The following is a 15,793-nucleotide window of genomic DNA, read 5'->3' on the forward strand; positions in this document are numbered from 1 at the left end:
CCCACAGGAAGGCTGCTTGGCGTCCTTACAGAGTCCTGTGTAAATCCTGCGCGGCAGCGCCCTCCTCCGCGGCGGCGCCTGGGCTCAGGGCGGTGTGAGCCAGACCCAGGCCCAGGCCCAGACCCAGGCCCAGGCGAGCCCGGCCTCCGCGCCCCGCCCCTGGCTGCGCTGCCTGCGCCCGGGGGGAGCCCTCCTCCGGGCTCTGCTGGTGGCGGCCAGGTGTGTGCGCGTGTCCTGCCGATTTCACACGTTCCCGGGAACTGAGGTTGTTTATAGGTAAAGTTACAGACAGATTTCTCTTATTTGGCTGTTAAGTGTTGGTAAGGAGGGAGTGGTGGAGGGAGCTGGGTTTTCCGTACTTGTGGGTGTAATAACGGGAGAAATCCCGAGTGGCAGTGAGTTACATGCTGACCTGTAACGGCATGACCTGTTACATGCTGCCATGATGGGGGAGGAGCCCCAGCGCCATCCTCTGCCCTCCGTGGTCCCAGTTCTGGCCGCTCAATGAGTGTAATTCAGCTTTTCAGCTGGCCCGGGGCCCGGGTTCTGCTTCCCGCAGCCCCAGCGAGCCCAGGTCCCGTGGCCTCACGCGGCACAGGTGCTTCTAAGAGACTGGCTTCAGTCTTCACCAGAAGCCTCCTCCAGGGGTTCATCCTGTGACATCAGACGGGAGCCCTCCTGCCAGGCCGCCAGCCCTCTGAGCTGCAGATTGCAGCCCTGATGCTGGGGTGAACCGGAGGCTCCCGGGAGGGGGTGCAGCCATGACGCCTGGCCTCCAGGCTTCCTCGTGACCCGGGGGTCAGCCCCTTGCGGTTCTCTACCACCACAGCCAGTCCCGGGGGCTGCTGGGAGCAGCCAGCACCGCCAGGCAGGGCATGTGTCTAGTGCCACTTCCACTGCCCCAGGAGCATCGGGCGAGGGTCCCAACGGGTGTGGACACTGGTCCCGACCTCCCCGGGCTGGGCTTTCCTTGCCTCCCGCTCCTCTTTCTCTGTGGGAGTTGGTGTTCACCTGCCTCATCTGGAGCGGCGGGCTGGGAGGGAATGTCCCGCTGTGCTGGGCTCCGCTGGCCGGGGTGAGGCGAGCACTCAGGTTCCCGGAGAACCTCCGACTGGTTGTCACTCCTCTCGGGAGATTCCTGTCGTCCGGCCTTTTACACAAACACGAAAGAGCTCAGACCCAGAGAGAAAGCACAGCGGAGCTTCTGCGGGCACCCTGCCAGGGAGCGCACGTTCTCTGGCGTGGAGCGTGAGCGCCAGCCCCGCTCAGGCCACAGGCCCCGTGCAGGCGGTCTGCCCCGGACCCTGGGCCACAGGGCTCGTCCGAGAGGCAGGGTTGGTCCATGAAACCTTCCCTCTGAAGTTTCCTGAACCCCCCGGCCTTCCCTTGTTTCACACACCCCGGGGTTAGTGTGCCGGTAACGCCGGGGCTTTGTCACGGCCACGCCGGGCGCAGCTCTGCCGGGCGCCGGGGCCCGGCACCGAGGGGCGTCAGCCACGGCCCGCCTAACGGTCCCCTCCTTTCCTCGCCAGTGCTCCGTGAAGAACTGCCGCACGGCCTTCCACGTGACCTGCGCCTTCGACCGGGGCCTGGAGATGAAGACCATCCTGGCGGAGAACGATGAGGTCAAGTTCAAGTCCTACTGCCCCAAGCACAGCTCCCACAGGAAAGCCGAGGGGAGCCTGGCGGCGGGGGCCGCCCAGGAGAACGGGGGCCCCGAGCGCTCCCCCCGGAGCCCGCTGGAGCCCTTCGCCAGCCTGGAGCAGAAGCAGGAGGAGGCCCACCGCGGGAGCGTCCGGAAGCAGAAGCTGCAGCAGCTGGAGGACGCCTTCTACACCTTCGTCAACCTGCTGGACGTGGCCAGGGCCCTGCGGCTGCCCGAGGAGGTGGTGGACTTCCTGTACCAGTACTGGAAGCTGAAGAGGAAGGTCAACTTCAACAAGCCGCTCATCACCCCAAAGAGAGACGAGGAGGACAATCTGGCCAAGCGGGAGCAGGATGTCTTGTTTAGGCGGCTGCAGCTGTTCACGCACCTGCGGCAGGACCTGGAGAGGGTAATGATTGACACTGACACCTTGTAGTGACTTAGCCAAGAGGACTGCTCAGAGGCCGCGCTTGCGCAGCCAGCGTGGCGGCCGGTCGCTCGCTCAGACCCTGTACACACTGCAGCATGGGGGTGTGTCCGTGTAGTGTCCCCGGGCTGGGAAGCTCACACGGGGCTTCTCTGTGACCTCCTTTTAAATATTTCCCCGTTAATCCCAGTATTGTTCTTCTGCAAGATCCAATGGGGTGTGTGTCCCCTCCATTCTAGAGCTAGAGTGATCTGAGCCCCAGGAAAACGACCCAGGGATTGGCCCAGAATAGTTTGCAAACGGTTAGGACACCAGTTAGACTTGCCGAACGGTGGTGCAGGCAGGGGGGTAAGATCTCTTGTTCAGCCTGAGGCACACCAGGTGCTGGTCACGTGGCTCTGAGAGGAGTGGGGGGTGCTGCCTCTGCCCCCCCATTCCTGGCTGGCTCGTGGGCGCCCTGTGCTGAGGGGCAGGGCAGGTTGTGGGTGCTGGCGCGTGTGCGAGCACTTACACACGCGTGTCTGCCACAGGTCCTCCTGGCAGTGAGGTGCTACGTCATCCCCGAGGCTGTGTGTATATATCACGTGTGCATGTGTGTGTCCGTGTCACGTGTGTCTGTGGTGTGTCCTGTGTGGTTGTGGGGATCCCGTCCCGCTCAGCACGCACAGTATCGCTGCGCATTGCTGGTGAGGCGGCTGTGGGCTGCCTGGGGCCATGGCCGCTTCCTTCAGCTGTTGCTGCTTTGTGCCTCCACCCTTACCGTTACGTTACGGGGAGTCCCAGGTGGGCTTCCCTCCTGCACAGATATAATTAGGAGGGCGGTCTCCCCCCAGGGCCTCCTGCTCCCAGTAGGTAGCTTCTGACTGAGGCTTGCTAATTGGAGATGCATCTTAGAGCACCTTCTGTGGCAGCTCCCGGCTGATTAAATTCATTAGCGCACAGCTGGACTCTGCTTCTGGCCTGAAGCAGCCTGCACCACGGCCAGGCCTGGAACAGTTAACGCACCTCCCTGAGCCCCCAGCAGGAAGTGATTCACCTGCCTGGGAGCCTCTGCCTCAGAGACTATGGGAAATGAGAGTGTAGGCCAAGCGTAGGGCGAATGGACGAATGAACCAAAAGATGCAGATCTCCCAAAGGGACCTGCCTGGCCCTGGGAGAGGTGGCATCGGCGTGCAGGTGTTTTTAAGTGGTCATTGGAGGCCTGGTCTGCACACGACCCAGGGCCAGCTGGTGACACTCCTTCCTGGAGCAGGTTAGGATTGGGGTCAGGTGAGGCCAGCAGGGAGGGGGGAGGGCTGGGGCTCTCGTGCTCCCACACGCCCCCTGGTGGTGAGTGTGCAGAAGACCTCACCTCCAACCACATGGATGTGTGGCGTTTTTTGTTAATTTGAGAAAGGGTATTCTGAGGGATAAGCTGGAACCCTGGCGAGGAGCCAGTACGTGACGGCCGCTGTCCTGGGCGCACGAGCCCGGAGTCAGATAGTCCTCAGGAGGGAGGACGAGAAGTCTGATGTTTGGACTGTGTTTGTCTCACAATCACCACAAAATAAAAGTGTAGAAAATGTTTGTGGTGTACTAACTCTTTTCTGTGCTTAAGTTACTCAGATTAACACGGACTTATAATTAAATTCTAAACATCTTTTTGGAGTCATCACTGTTGCTTTTTAAGTAGAATGATGCCAATTATGTATGAGAAACAGGGAATAAATCAGGATTTCTGTGTGTGTGTGTGTGGCATTACTTACATTTACTTTAATAAAGAGCTTAACAGATTTTAGGGTATTTAGTGCCAGTTTAAAACGGGCTTATTGTAATGAAAAATACATTCTCCACAATGTGCCATGAGGCCTGTGATGGTGGGGCTTTAGAAGATTGAACCTTTGTCATGCCCCAGAGAGTCCAGGGCTCTTTGCAATCATAAACAAGAAGTATATCAGGCCAGAGGCTCATCAGAACAAATCATAACGTATGCTCTCTTTGTTCTGCCTACTTCACACAGTAGAACATCATAGCAGGCACACAGGATCAGGTGCCACCCGGGACAATTGGGGTTCATGGTCAGTCCCACACTGACCCCTGAGCAGCCTTCATTAGAAATGCAAACCGCTGACACCTGATAATGGCGACTGCTCTTCCCTGCAAAGACAGCTGGAGGCGTTGCACGCCTGGTACCCGGTCCGGACCAGAAAGGATAGGGATGGCTTTCAGGAGGGGCTGGGGACCCACACCTTTAAGAAGACATGATTGCTGATGAGTGCCGGCTGCTGACAGCAAGGCCCCCAGGCCCCTCCCCTCCCGAGGGATCCTTCCCCCTCAATGGGGTTTGCTGCGAGAGGCGGCAGAGTGCCTGCTGAGACAGACACGCTGCCTCTGTGTCAGGAGAGGCTGGTTCTTGGGCCGGTCCACTCAGTGCCCAGTGGCACGGCCCCCTGTGAAACTGGAGCCGCCATTATCCCTGAACAAGAGGCATGTCCGGCTTTGGTGTGGCAGGCAGTGCCTGGGATTCAAGAAAGCCCTGAGAGCACTCGGGCTCCTGAGGGCAGTGGTTCTCAGGATGGTCCCCAGCCAGCAGCATTACCTGGAAACCTGAAAGGCCAGTTTTTGGACCCCACTTCTGACTCCAGAATTCTGGGGTGAGGGGACAGCATTCTGTCTAGGGAAACATACACATATATACACTGATTTTAGAGAGAGAAAAAAATATCGATTTGTCCCGCCTTTTCATGCATGTATTAGTTGATTCTTCAATGCCCTGACGGGATTGAACCTGCAGCCTTGGTGAACCGGGGTGGTGCTCTGTAACCAACTGAGCTACCCTGCTGGGGCCTGCAAACACTGCATTTGATGAAAACCTCACTCAGGTGTCACGTGGTGTGAGGCTGTACCGTGAGCTGGTGTTTCGGGGTACCTCCCTGCTGGCCTGTTTGGGGGGGGTGTGCAGGAAGGGCCAGGCAGGGTCTGCTTTCAGGGCAGAGCCTCCGCTCAGCACTACACACGGGGGCCGCTGGTGCACCCGTCCTGTGAGGAGTGTGTGTGTGCACCAGGGGGTACCGTTTAGGCTGCTCACTATTCTAAATAGCCTGGCCTTCAGCGGCCGATTCATCCCAACTGACAGTGAACCTGGGCCTTTGCCTCTTGGGGTTACAGTTGGATGTTTCTCATCAGAGGTTGTGGGGAAGAGACGGGGAGTTCCCCATTAGCAGCCAGATGGAGGCTTCCCGGGGGAGTGGCTGAAGCCCTTGAAATTAAATTTGAATAAATACCCAATGTCCCGGTCTCTGGCTCCCCAGGCCTCTGTTTCTGTGGGTAATTTTAAGAAAGAGATGTGTCTCTGCCGTGCATCCAGCTGGAACAGAAGAGCCGCCTCTCTGTCCCCAGAGCCAGAAGTAATTCCCACTTCCGGAGGCCAGATTCCTCCTGCTTGTTTTGCAAAGGGTTTTGAATCTGTGACCTCTATCTAGGTCTTGCCTCTTCCTCTTTGAGCTTCCTCTCTAATCTCCCCTGGGTGGAAGATTGCTCATGAACGAGAATAGCCTGGTAGCCACCTCTGTCCCCAGTGGGTCAGGGTTTTATAAAGGACACCTACTTCCTGGCCTGGGGTCTGAGGCTGTGAGATGAAGTGAGAGGAACCAAACTATTTACTCAGGGAACGAGACTTGTTAAGATTTATATTCTTTTTCAGTGAAGGAAAGTGTTAGGAAGATGCTAAATACGTTACACGTGGATGTAAACGTAGGAGCCAGAGAGCTGCCCCTCTGAGAGTCATGTCCTCTCCCTTGGAACCCAACGGGGCTCGGGATGGACTGAAGACACAGGGGCGGTGTCTGCAGGAGCCAGTGCAGTCCTGTGTGCATGGCTGGTCCTCATCCTCACTGCGAACCGCAGAGGGCGAGGACCTTTGACCTCTTCTGTTTCAAGGCAGGCGGCGGGGGAAGGGATTGCCAAGCATAAGGTTTTGAGGGGAGTTGGGAGCTGATGGGGAACAGGAGTCACTGCTCACCGCTGCCAGGGAGGATTGGGGACATCTCGTCCACGTCCTGCAGGAGGCCGGACCGTGTGCTAGCATCTCCTCTGCTGCGTTTTGAGATCTGTGCATTCAGGCCCCTGGAGTCTGGTTAGGTTTACCAATAGGTCTTAGGACTGAGGATTGGAGGGGTTTTATTGACAAATCTTTTAAGTTCTGTTTCTGTGTTGACTGATCCCAGGTTGGCTTAGGACTGAGTCTGTGTTGGTTAGTTACAAGTTTCGAGTGTGTGCACGTGATCCCCAGGGGTGGGCCGTCAGGCACAGTGGAACTGTGGCTCAGTGCCAGCTGACCGAGGCGTTCACCTAGTGAGCCTTGTGCAGGGGATGGGCTTCGCTTCTGATTGCCCTTGACCCTGTGCTGACCTCACTTCCCTTTCAGAAGGTGCTGGGCAGAGTGCAGCGCAGGGGCTTCTGATCTCTCTAAAAGCCTTTCGCCTGCAGGTGCTGGGGCAGGTCCTTGGGGGTGGCGTAGCGATGAGTCTAAGGCGGGTGTGGTGGAGGCGGCGGGACTTTGGGGCGATCGGTAGGAGCTCCTCTCCCATCTCATCCTGTGTGGAGGGGCGTGTGTGGAAGCCTTGTTAGCAGCCCCAACGAGATAAGAGATTGGATAACACATTCAAAGTACATTTTGATTTCAGATGTCACTCAAGGCCCTAGTAGGACAATTTTCTCTCAGGTAAAAAAAAACAAAAAACCAAAAACAGAACAACCACCAAAGTACTGTTACAATGCATTGCTTACTTAGAATCTTTATTCTCTACATTCTAGGTTCGGAACCTCACTTACATGGTGACCCGCAGGGAAAAGATTAAGCGATCTGTGTGCAAAGTCCAGGAACAGATATTCAATCTTTACACTAAGCTCTTGGAGCAAGAAAGAGTTTCAGGTATGCATCAGCCTCGCAGCTCCGGCGGCAGGCGGGGCGCAGGCCTCACGCTCTGCTGAGGAAAGCAAGAGTAGCTCCTTTCCTTTCCTTGTACCCGACAGGATAACCTCAGAAGCACAGGCTTGCCGACTACAGGAAATCTCTGAGCATCTGAGGCCCGGGGCGCAGGGGGAAGGGCTAAGGATTTGGGCCGCATCCTTGATCCTCTACGTCTGGGCCAATCCCAAGCGGGTCTCCAGTTCTCCTAGCCGCCCTGTTTGCTCAGATGGAACTTGAGGGTGGTGGTGCCGCCAGCTACCGCCCGGGAACTGTTTTCAAAGGCTCAAATGAAAGAGTAACTTCTTTATTGCAAAGCACTTGATCAACCGTAAGGCATCCTGGGGAGACCTAAAAAGATAGGGGGTTACCTAGCCTGGCACCTGCCTGTAAGCATACGCTCAGTGTATCTTAAGACCGCGCTCGAGGCATATGTCTGTTTAGAGAACATTCCCAGTGGACTTTTTTGGTGTAGGGCAGTGGTTGGCAAACCGCGGCTCGGGAGCCGCACGCGGCTCTTTGGCCCCTTGAGTGTGGCTCGGCGTTAGAACCACTTCTTCAGAATAGAGTCGCCCAGGCCGAAAACAGACTGCTGCGCATGGGCCACGAAGTTTCGATCGCACTGTTCCTGCGCGCCGGCACGTGGTATTTTGTGGAAGAGCCACACTCAAGGGGCCAAAGAGCCGCATGTGGCTTGCGAGCCTCGGTTTGCCGACCACTGGTGTAGGGGGAATTTGCATCTTTTGGAGACTCAGCACCAAGTATTTATGCATTTGGTGCCTTCAGGTTAACACGGCTCTGGGTAACCAGAGGGGAAAGGAAAAACCACGGCAATCATTGGAGATCAAATACACGGTTGTTGGGCCGCCGTGTAACTTCCCTGGGACTCTGTGGGCTTGCAGAAGAGGCCGGGTCCGGAACCAAAGCTGCCTTTTGGCGCTAACGGTCTGCGCGCATCAACGCAGGGAAGCAGGTTGGGCGGCTTTCAGAAAAGGCGATGCGCCGAGCGTGGGTCAGGCAGCATCGCAGACTGCGGGCACAGGCAGCTCTGAGGGGAGCTTGCCTCGTCTCATCTCTGTGCCTGTCTGCCCTTTGAAGTTAGAGCGGCAACATCTGAAATACTTGCTTTGCGCTGAGTCGCGGCTGGCTCGATGTAGATTATTCCGACACGTGGAAACAAGGTTGTTACACCCTAGAGTGGTGAAATTCGAATTCTGATTTACCCCAAACCAACCAGATCAAGGTGACCAGAGGTACAGAGTGTTTCCTTAGGATGTGAGGAGAGGCCGTGGGAACGCCTCCTTGTTCCTCCCTGTTGGCCTCTGGGAAGCTGGGTTCCCACGCGCCCGTTCTCGGGACATCGCCGAGCCTGTTGGCGTGAAGGGAGGACTTCCTGTGGAGTGGTCAGTGGAAGAAAGAGAAGAAAGCCTACGGAGTGTTAAGTGACATTCTTGAAGTAATATATACTTTTAATAGCATTGATTTACTAATAATATTATCTTAGATTTTTTTTTCCCTCCAGGAATGTATCAAGCTAGTATCCTCAGACTTTTAAAATGAGAATTTTTAGTAGGGTGTCACAAGTGACAGCAGTTCGATTCAGATTCTTTAAAATGGACTCCTGGCTGTTCACTGAGTTTCCGCACGGGTTTCCCCTCTGAGGACGTTGGAGCTGGGCGGGGCGGAGTGCGGCCGCGCCTGGGGGCGCTGGGCCTTCCTGGGACTTTTGCTAAGTTGTTGTTTAAAGGGAATGAGCTGTAAAGAGCATGTGCGCCGGGTTTCACCGAGTCCTTTTTTATGGTGTTGCCGGCAGCTCTCTGCGTTTCCCGGCTGAGGCTCTTCCTTGGCTGAGTGGCGGAGACCCTGTGTGTGTAACAGCTGTCACGCATCCCTCCACTCGCAAGTCCTGCAGACAAGGAACCCCACCGGCCCCCACACACCGGCGGGAAGGGCTGGGCGCAGCCTGTGGTCCCTGTGGGAGCCGCAGCCAGGACGGGGCACCCCCGGGGCCTGTGTCGCTCCTCCTCAGTGTTAGACTCAGCCGGGCGCTGCCTCTGCCGCCCCTCGCCTGCTCTGGGCCTGTGATTCCAGGCGGAGCAGCGCGGACACCCATGGCGTGTCATTCAGGGGCCACGGCTCAGGCTGTGAGTGGCTGAGGACGGGGAGGAGGGCTGTTCTGCTGGGTGAGAGTCCCCAGTGGAGGGGCCGCCTGCAGAGGTCATGCATCGGAGACTTGAGAGACACGATTCCAGGTCAAAGAGAATCCGAGTCAGGAACCCCCCGCCCTTTGCTTTTTCCCCACGGCAGGTGAGAAACAGCCACCAGTGTGGCGTGGAGGTGGACCCTAGCCTTTGATGTTTGAGAAAGCCGGCAGATTATGCCCCCCCCTCCCCGTGGTGGCGGTCTGTGTTTGGAGTCGCTGGCTCTGTTCCGGTTCACGCTTGCTCCGTGTCTGCTCAGCAGTAGGTTCCTTCGGGCGCTCAGGCCTGGGGCTCCGGTGGGACCCACTTTCCTGCTGGTTCTCACGCCACAGGGGACAGAAGCCCGAACCGGCTCTGAGGCCCTTGCTGTGAGCTCACCCAGCTTCCCCAGACCCAGGGGCAGGGCTCCGTGGGTGGCGAGAAGAGCTGAGTAGTTAGTTCATCACTAGCTTCAAAAACAAGTGAAACGGCAAAGGTCAGAGGGCACATCAGATGCTAAAGGACAGTAAGACTTAAGGAAAAGTAGGCTTTTCCTGAGTTAGGTGCAATTTAGCGCTTACTGTGATTGGCATGAAAAATGTTTGAAAAAGACCAGTTTAACTTATCTCCTGTGGGGTTACATTTTCAGTTTAATCCCACAAGTGGGTTTTACATCTGATAGTAAACATTTAAAAAAACATTTGCTCTGTGTCTGGGAGGCGCTTAAACACCTTCCCTTACTCACCTCACAGCTCCTCACATTCCCCGCATCACAGCCCTGGGGGCCCCCACTTCCCTCTCGCCTTAGCCCTGCTGGGAGGCAGGCCCGCCACACCCCTCCCCGCCCCGCCTCCCCTGGGGTCCTTGTCAGCTCAGCTGTGGTGTGGAAGGACGTGCCTTCCTTGGAAAGATGCTGCTTCAGGGGCTCCTCTGTGGCTCTGGCTGTTTCAGAAAAGGCAGCTGCTAGCCGTCCGCAGCTCCAGGGCTGCTCCCCAGGCGGACCCCTCTCCTCTGACGGTTCTGCAGCCCGGCCCTGTGTTGCCTGCGGGACGTTTGCATTGCGCGGGCCCCACTGCGGGTCTGGAGCTGGCCTCCTCGGACTTGCTCCTGCTGTAACCTTTCTCTCTGCTTTCCCCCCCGCAGGTGTGCCTTCGCCCTCCTGCTCCGCCGCCTCCCTGGAGAGCATGCTTCTGTTCAACAGCCCCTCCGTGGGCCCCGACGCGCCCCAGATCGAGGACCTGAAGTGGCACTCGGCCTTCTTCCGGAAGCAGATGGGCACCTCCCTGGGCCGCGCCCTGAAGAAGCCGCACCCGCGGGCCGCGGGCCAGGCCCCGCACCGGGCGGCGGGCGCCCCGCAGGGCTGGCTGGGCTTCGACAAGGCCTTCGCCGACGCCCGGCTCCTGGCCGCCCCGCAGCGCAACGGCGCGCTGGCGCCAGACCCCGGGCGCAGGAGGGACCCCCGCTTTCCCTGCGACCCCGGCCAGGGGGACGGGAGGGACAGGCCTTTCCGACACAAGCCCCTCCGGGCCGCGGACGCGCCCCCGCGGCACCCGGACCCCGCGCCCCGGGCCGCCCGGAGAGAGGGGCCGCCCAAGTGCAACGGCGCCCTGGCGCGGGGCAGCCACCCCCCGCCCGCAGCCAAAGTGCCTACCACGCCCGCCAGCCCCGGGAAGAACTGGGGGGGCTTCCGGATCCCAAAGAAGGGGGAGCGGCCGCCGCAGGAGGCGCCCGCCCCCGGGGCCGCCTGCCCCTGCCTGGGCCTGGGCCGCGGGCCCGCCAGGGAGAGGGCCAAGAGCAAGCCGCGGGCCGACCCCGAGAGCGACGGCTACGCCCCCGACGGCGAGATGAGCGACTCGGAGGGCGAGGCCTCGGAGAAGAAGTGCATCCCCGCGGCGGGCGGCGCCATGGGCCGCAGGACAGACTTCATCCGCAGGAGCATCCTGGCCTCCTGATGCCTGGCCCCGAGCCGCGCACACACTGACTCGCCGTTCAGATGGATTTTTTTTTTTTTTTTTCCAGTCATTTATAAACCGCGAGGAGTGTGTGCTATTTGCACCTGGTTGAGGAAACACGTAGGTTGCGACCGCAAGGCACGGCGGAGACTAGAAGCTTAAACACTAAGCTAAGAATGAATGAATGAAGTGCATTTTTTAAAGAGGGAGAGGCCTACGGAGGCCTCCTGAGTTTTTATTGCTCTGTTTTCTTCCCAAAGCACAAACTCTTGGTCACCCGACTACACGGAGTCAGATATGGTTCTAGACACCCTCGCGTACCGTTGGCTAGCCTGTAACTTATTTCCTGGACGGTGGCGGATTGGAAGCCATGTTCTTGTTGCATTGCAGTCTGCAGGCAGCAGCTCCGAGGAGCTCGAGGGGGCTTCTGTGCAAATGTCCCAGATGGGAGAAGTGTTGAAGGTCACCCCTGGAGGAGCTTCGGGGGCTGGAATGTGAGGGGATGTGGCTCCTCGGCCTGCAGCCCTGGGAGGGAGCGGGATGGAGAGACCTGGTGCAGAGCGAGGTCACTGGGAAGTTCTGTCTGTGGAAGAGGGCAGCTGAGGCCCCATTGACCAGTCCTCTAGACACTCTCTTCCCTAACTGCCGTCTGTGGGCCAGCCTGGGCGGGGTCCCCTAAGCCATTGGCAATCACTGGTCCGCTGGCCTCCAACAGTACAGTAGTCATTCACGTTCAAGCGATGAACTTTCAGACTCCAGTGACTCATACTTCCCAGGGTCCCCAACTGGAACAGATTCCTTAAGAACAAGGAAAAAAGGAAAAGAAAAAAAGAAAAAAAAAGAAAAGAAAAAAAAAAGCGTGAAATAGGCTATATTTTAGAAACAATAGAAAGGCAATAAGTTGTGATAACCTCTTACCATTGACCAAGTTTCTACAGGAAAGAGTTTTAAGTGTAGTAGGTTTTTTCTGGAGTCAGTTCTAGGCTCTGATTCGTAACTTGGACTTCCTAATTGCAAATGGCAATAACTCGTAAGTTATCAGCAATAATGAATTTAGCATTAATTTGGGTACAATGTTCTGTTTTCGCACTGACTGCGGTGCATCTGTGTTAAGACAATGGGTAGTGTTAAGGTCCTGTTCATTTTCTTTGGAATTCAGCGTAGTTGTGCATCAAACTTCAGAGAAGGAAAGTTTAAATAGCGATTAGACTTAGAATTATGGGCACTTGGAACAAGCCCAGCTTCCCCTAAATCACCCCTTAGTTTGCTGGTGTCGGTATTCAGACTCCTGATTCATTTATCCATCTGTTTCCACGTGGCAGGGACATTCTGATACTTGATGAATAATGGTTTGAGTCCTGCGGTTCACTTTCAAGTCTTCCAGAGGATTGTCAACACCAAACAAGGCTTATTGAATTCCATCTTGCTATGCAAGTTTTGTCAGATGATCAAATAGTAGATCGGATGCATCTCCACTGTATGTATGACATTCTCAGACCAAGTCTTAAGCTTTTTGAATACATTGTAGTAGCTGATTCAGGAGAGGGGAAAGGATGACCCAGGTTTAGATGGACTATTTTTGAGCTGAGAGGCTCCTTTTGAAAAAGACTGTTGTCCAGATAAGCTGTTGCTGCAGATAGAAGTTTCTTACAAATCCAAGTTGTACTTTCACTCATAGCCTAATTGAAAAGGCAGACTTTGCAGAGGAGCAGAAACCTTTTGCTGAGCACAGAAGGTGGACTCTACCCGGTAACTTTTGGACTACAGTGACAGCTCTGGTGAGAGTTCGAGGATGTGGATTTGTCAAGCCATAGAAAGAAAACCTAAATTCTAGTAAGCGTATGACCTCTCACCATTTTAAGAGGTTCACAGATTCATTTGCACTATTAGGAATGCTAGTTTTGTGCAAAAATAATGCCTTACCTGTTTCCCCCCCACATTTAGGTTGAAAAGCTTTCAAATGTTTCAAGTTATGCTGAACCAAAAAAAAAAACACACAAAACAAAAAACAAAAACATAAAACGAAAAAAATAAAAAATAGCCCAAGGAAAAGAAGACACACAAAATATAAAAAGCCCACTTTTAATTTCTGCTTTGAGAGGCAAATGGCTAGAGCACGGTGTCTCCGGTGTAATGATAGCTGTGTAGGTCAGTTCTCTGTCCTGCTGGGATGTCTGTGTGGCCACCAGCAGCAGCAACCCCTACCCCCGCCCCATGTACACTTCTTAGTGTGGGACCTACCATTTGCTCTTTTTCTTTCTTTCTTTCTTTTTTTTTTATTTTAAGCTTTATCTTTCCTTGTGCACCCTGACCAAGAAATATCTTTGATTATGATCAATGTATTATGTCAAAATGTAGGCTAGTTAAACTTTTGTAAAGTTGCCTGGAATGTCATTTGTTAGGCTATAAACACAAAATCACAATGAAGGGTTCTATGTGTTGTGTACAAATCTTAATTATTTTCAAATGGACAAACTTGTCATTACATTTGTAACCTTGTACAGAGGATTTTTCACTATGTGCCTAGCTTGGTGTCCATTCAGCTAAAAATTGAAAAGAAAAAAAAAGGTGCATGAAGAGTTACAAATCAGAAATTAAACAAAGTATATGTAGAGATGACTATTTTATATGACATGGCCCAATCCTGTATTTATTTCTACCCCCTTTTTGAAAGTATTTATAAAACTAGTTGAGGACAGCTGTATTTTTTTGTTGGAACTATTTAGTAGAATTTGTGCCTTTTTGTCTGTATGTGAATAAATGCTGTACATTTTTGCAATACATCTTAAGTGTCTTTTGAAATCTGCTGTTGCTCAATGTTTAAAGATGTACAAGACTTAGTCCTGAATCAGCGTGTAGCAAGTGTGTCCTGGTTTAGATGATGAGTGCAAACTGTAGGGAACAGGACAAGAGGTGGATAACCCCTCCCCGGGTGGTGGGCTTGCCCAGCTCTGATGCGGAGACACTGAAAGATGGTCACAGTTTGATTTTTGTCTTCCCTAACTCAATGGAGTTCCTTCCGGATCCCAATCTTAGATCTGAAAACAACTAGCTGTTGAAGCAACTTAAGACCTGAGGGTCCGAGAGACTGGTCACATGACCTTGGCCAGATTGCCTAGCCTTTAGAAGCCTCCATTTCCCCTTCAGTAAGAAGAGGGTAACATCTTACAGTATGACTGGGGTTACTGTGATACTTCAAGCAAGTCCACGCAGTAACTTAGGTACAGCTGTAGAAGGATTTAGTAGCTGGGAGACTATTTTTATGATTAGGAACAAGATTTTTCCCCCCAACATATTGTTGACTGTTGAGCATTCTGAAGCAAAAGCAAAAAAAAAAAAAAAGAAAAGAAAAAAGTTATTTCTGAGTGACAGGAAGATTATTTTATAAGGCTCTTTAAAAGGATAACTTTTAAGAGCACAGTTTTATTAAACGCATTCTTAGGTATGATCTGCATTCTACAAAGATGTGTGGAGGTCACCGCACGGGGCCTGGGCTTCGGCCCCACTTCTAATGACCAGCTCGGTGCTCTCCCTGCCTGAAGCAGCATTCAGTCACCACGCACACAAATGTGCATCAGTGATGTGCAGTTTTGCGGGTCGGGGACAGCCAAGCCGACGTGAGTCGTGCATCCTCACCCAGACCGGGGTGCATAGGAGCCACACCAGGGCGGTGCTACTGCCCTCAGGTATAATTTTTGTAGTGATTTGGCCAGTCAGTGTCTTCTTCTTACACATGAATTGTTCATACATTTGGCTAGAAGTTAATTTCTCCTTAGCCCCTCCTTAGTGACTGTTTACTTCCAGCTTGCTTGCTCTGTCAGACCCCAGAGAGAAAGAACTGGAATTCTTCCTACAGGGTCTTCAAGCTGAATAACCACGATAGTTCCCCTGGGAAATTAAGTCCCCGGGAGCCACAGGCAGGAAGGGCTTAGCCGTGACAGTTCTGCGACGGGATGGGGAATTCGGCCCCAGGGGCCCGTGCCCGTGTTCACCCAGACCTTAGAGAACGGTTCCTACCTTTGAAAGTCTCCATCAGCAGCAAACTTGGTGATGAGCTTCCAAGGTGCAGGAGGATTTCTCTTTACTGCTCACAACGGCGCGGTGATGTGGTCCGGTCTGGGAAGAGCAGGAGAGCTCGGACTGTCTGGTTATTGAAAAAGGCCCACGAGCAGATCCCGTATCTACTTCCCCGGCTGCGGCTGCTCTCCCCTCGGCTGCGTCCACACCTGCACTCGGCTCCTCCTGGGCCGAGCAAGCACCTTTCCTCAGGATGGAGGCAGCTGCTGGGGGTTTTGGCCCATCCTTGTACATCCTGCCTTAGAGACCGCAGCTCAGGCCTGGAACCTGGGAGTGTGTGCGAGTCCTTCCTTCCATTACCAGGGCCAAGTCATAGGCCTGTGGATTGCACTTAGTATCTCCTCAGCATTTCCATTTCTCTTAATCCCAGTACCACGTGCCATGTAGCTCAAGCTGCACCAATTCTTGCCCTGGTTAATTGCAGCTGCCCCTTGTTTCCTTCACTCAAGTCTTGCTGAAATTAATCCCTCCTCCCCCTCAATTAGCTGCAGCTTTGCCAATGCCATCTCCATAGTGATTGCTTATGCAATTAAAACCTGATGTTGTCATTGTGCGCACAGCCGT

The 15,793-nt window shown here is 54.4% G+C and overlaps 1 protein-coding gene across 7 annotated transcripts in view; it reads left to right on the top strand.

Moving 5' to 3' along the window:
- The window catches only part of JADE1 (jade family PHD finger 1), a 53,911-nt gene extending 39,976 nt beyond the window's left edge, over positions 1-13,935 (top strand). For all 7 annotated transcript variants that reach the window (XM_084884597.1, XM_084884600.1, XM_084884599.1 and 4 more), the window contains exons 9-11: positions 1,533-2,054; positions 6,867-6,984; positions 10,344-13,935. In XM_084884597.1, coding sequence (XP_084740723.1) covers positions 1,533-2,054; positions 6,867-6,984; positions 10,344-11,152 — 1,449 coding nt within the window. In that variant the 3' untranslated portion in view covers positions 11,153-13,935. The remainder of the gene's footprint in view (positions 1-1,532; positions 2,055-6,866; positions 6,985-10,343) is intronic.
- The last annotated feature ends 1,858 nt before the right edge of the window (positions 13,936-15,793 follow it).

The sequence above is a fragment of the Pipistrellus hanaki genome (assembly GCF_964339955.1).
Source record: "Pipistrellus hanaki genome assembly, chromosome: 5".
Taxonomy (NCBI): Eukaryota; Metazoa; Chordata; class Mammalia; order Chiroptera; family Vespertilionidae; genus Pipistrellus; species Pipistrellus hanaki.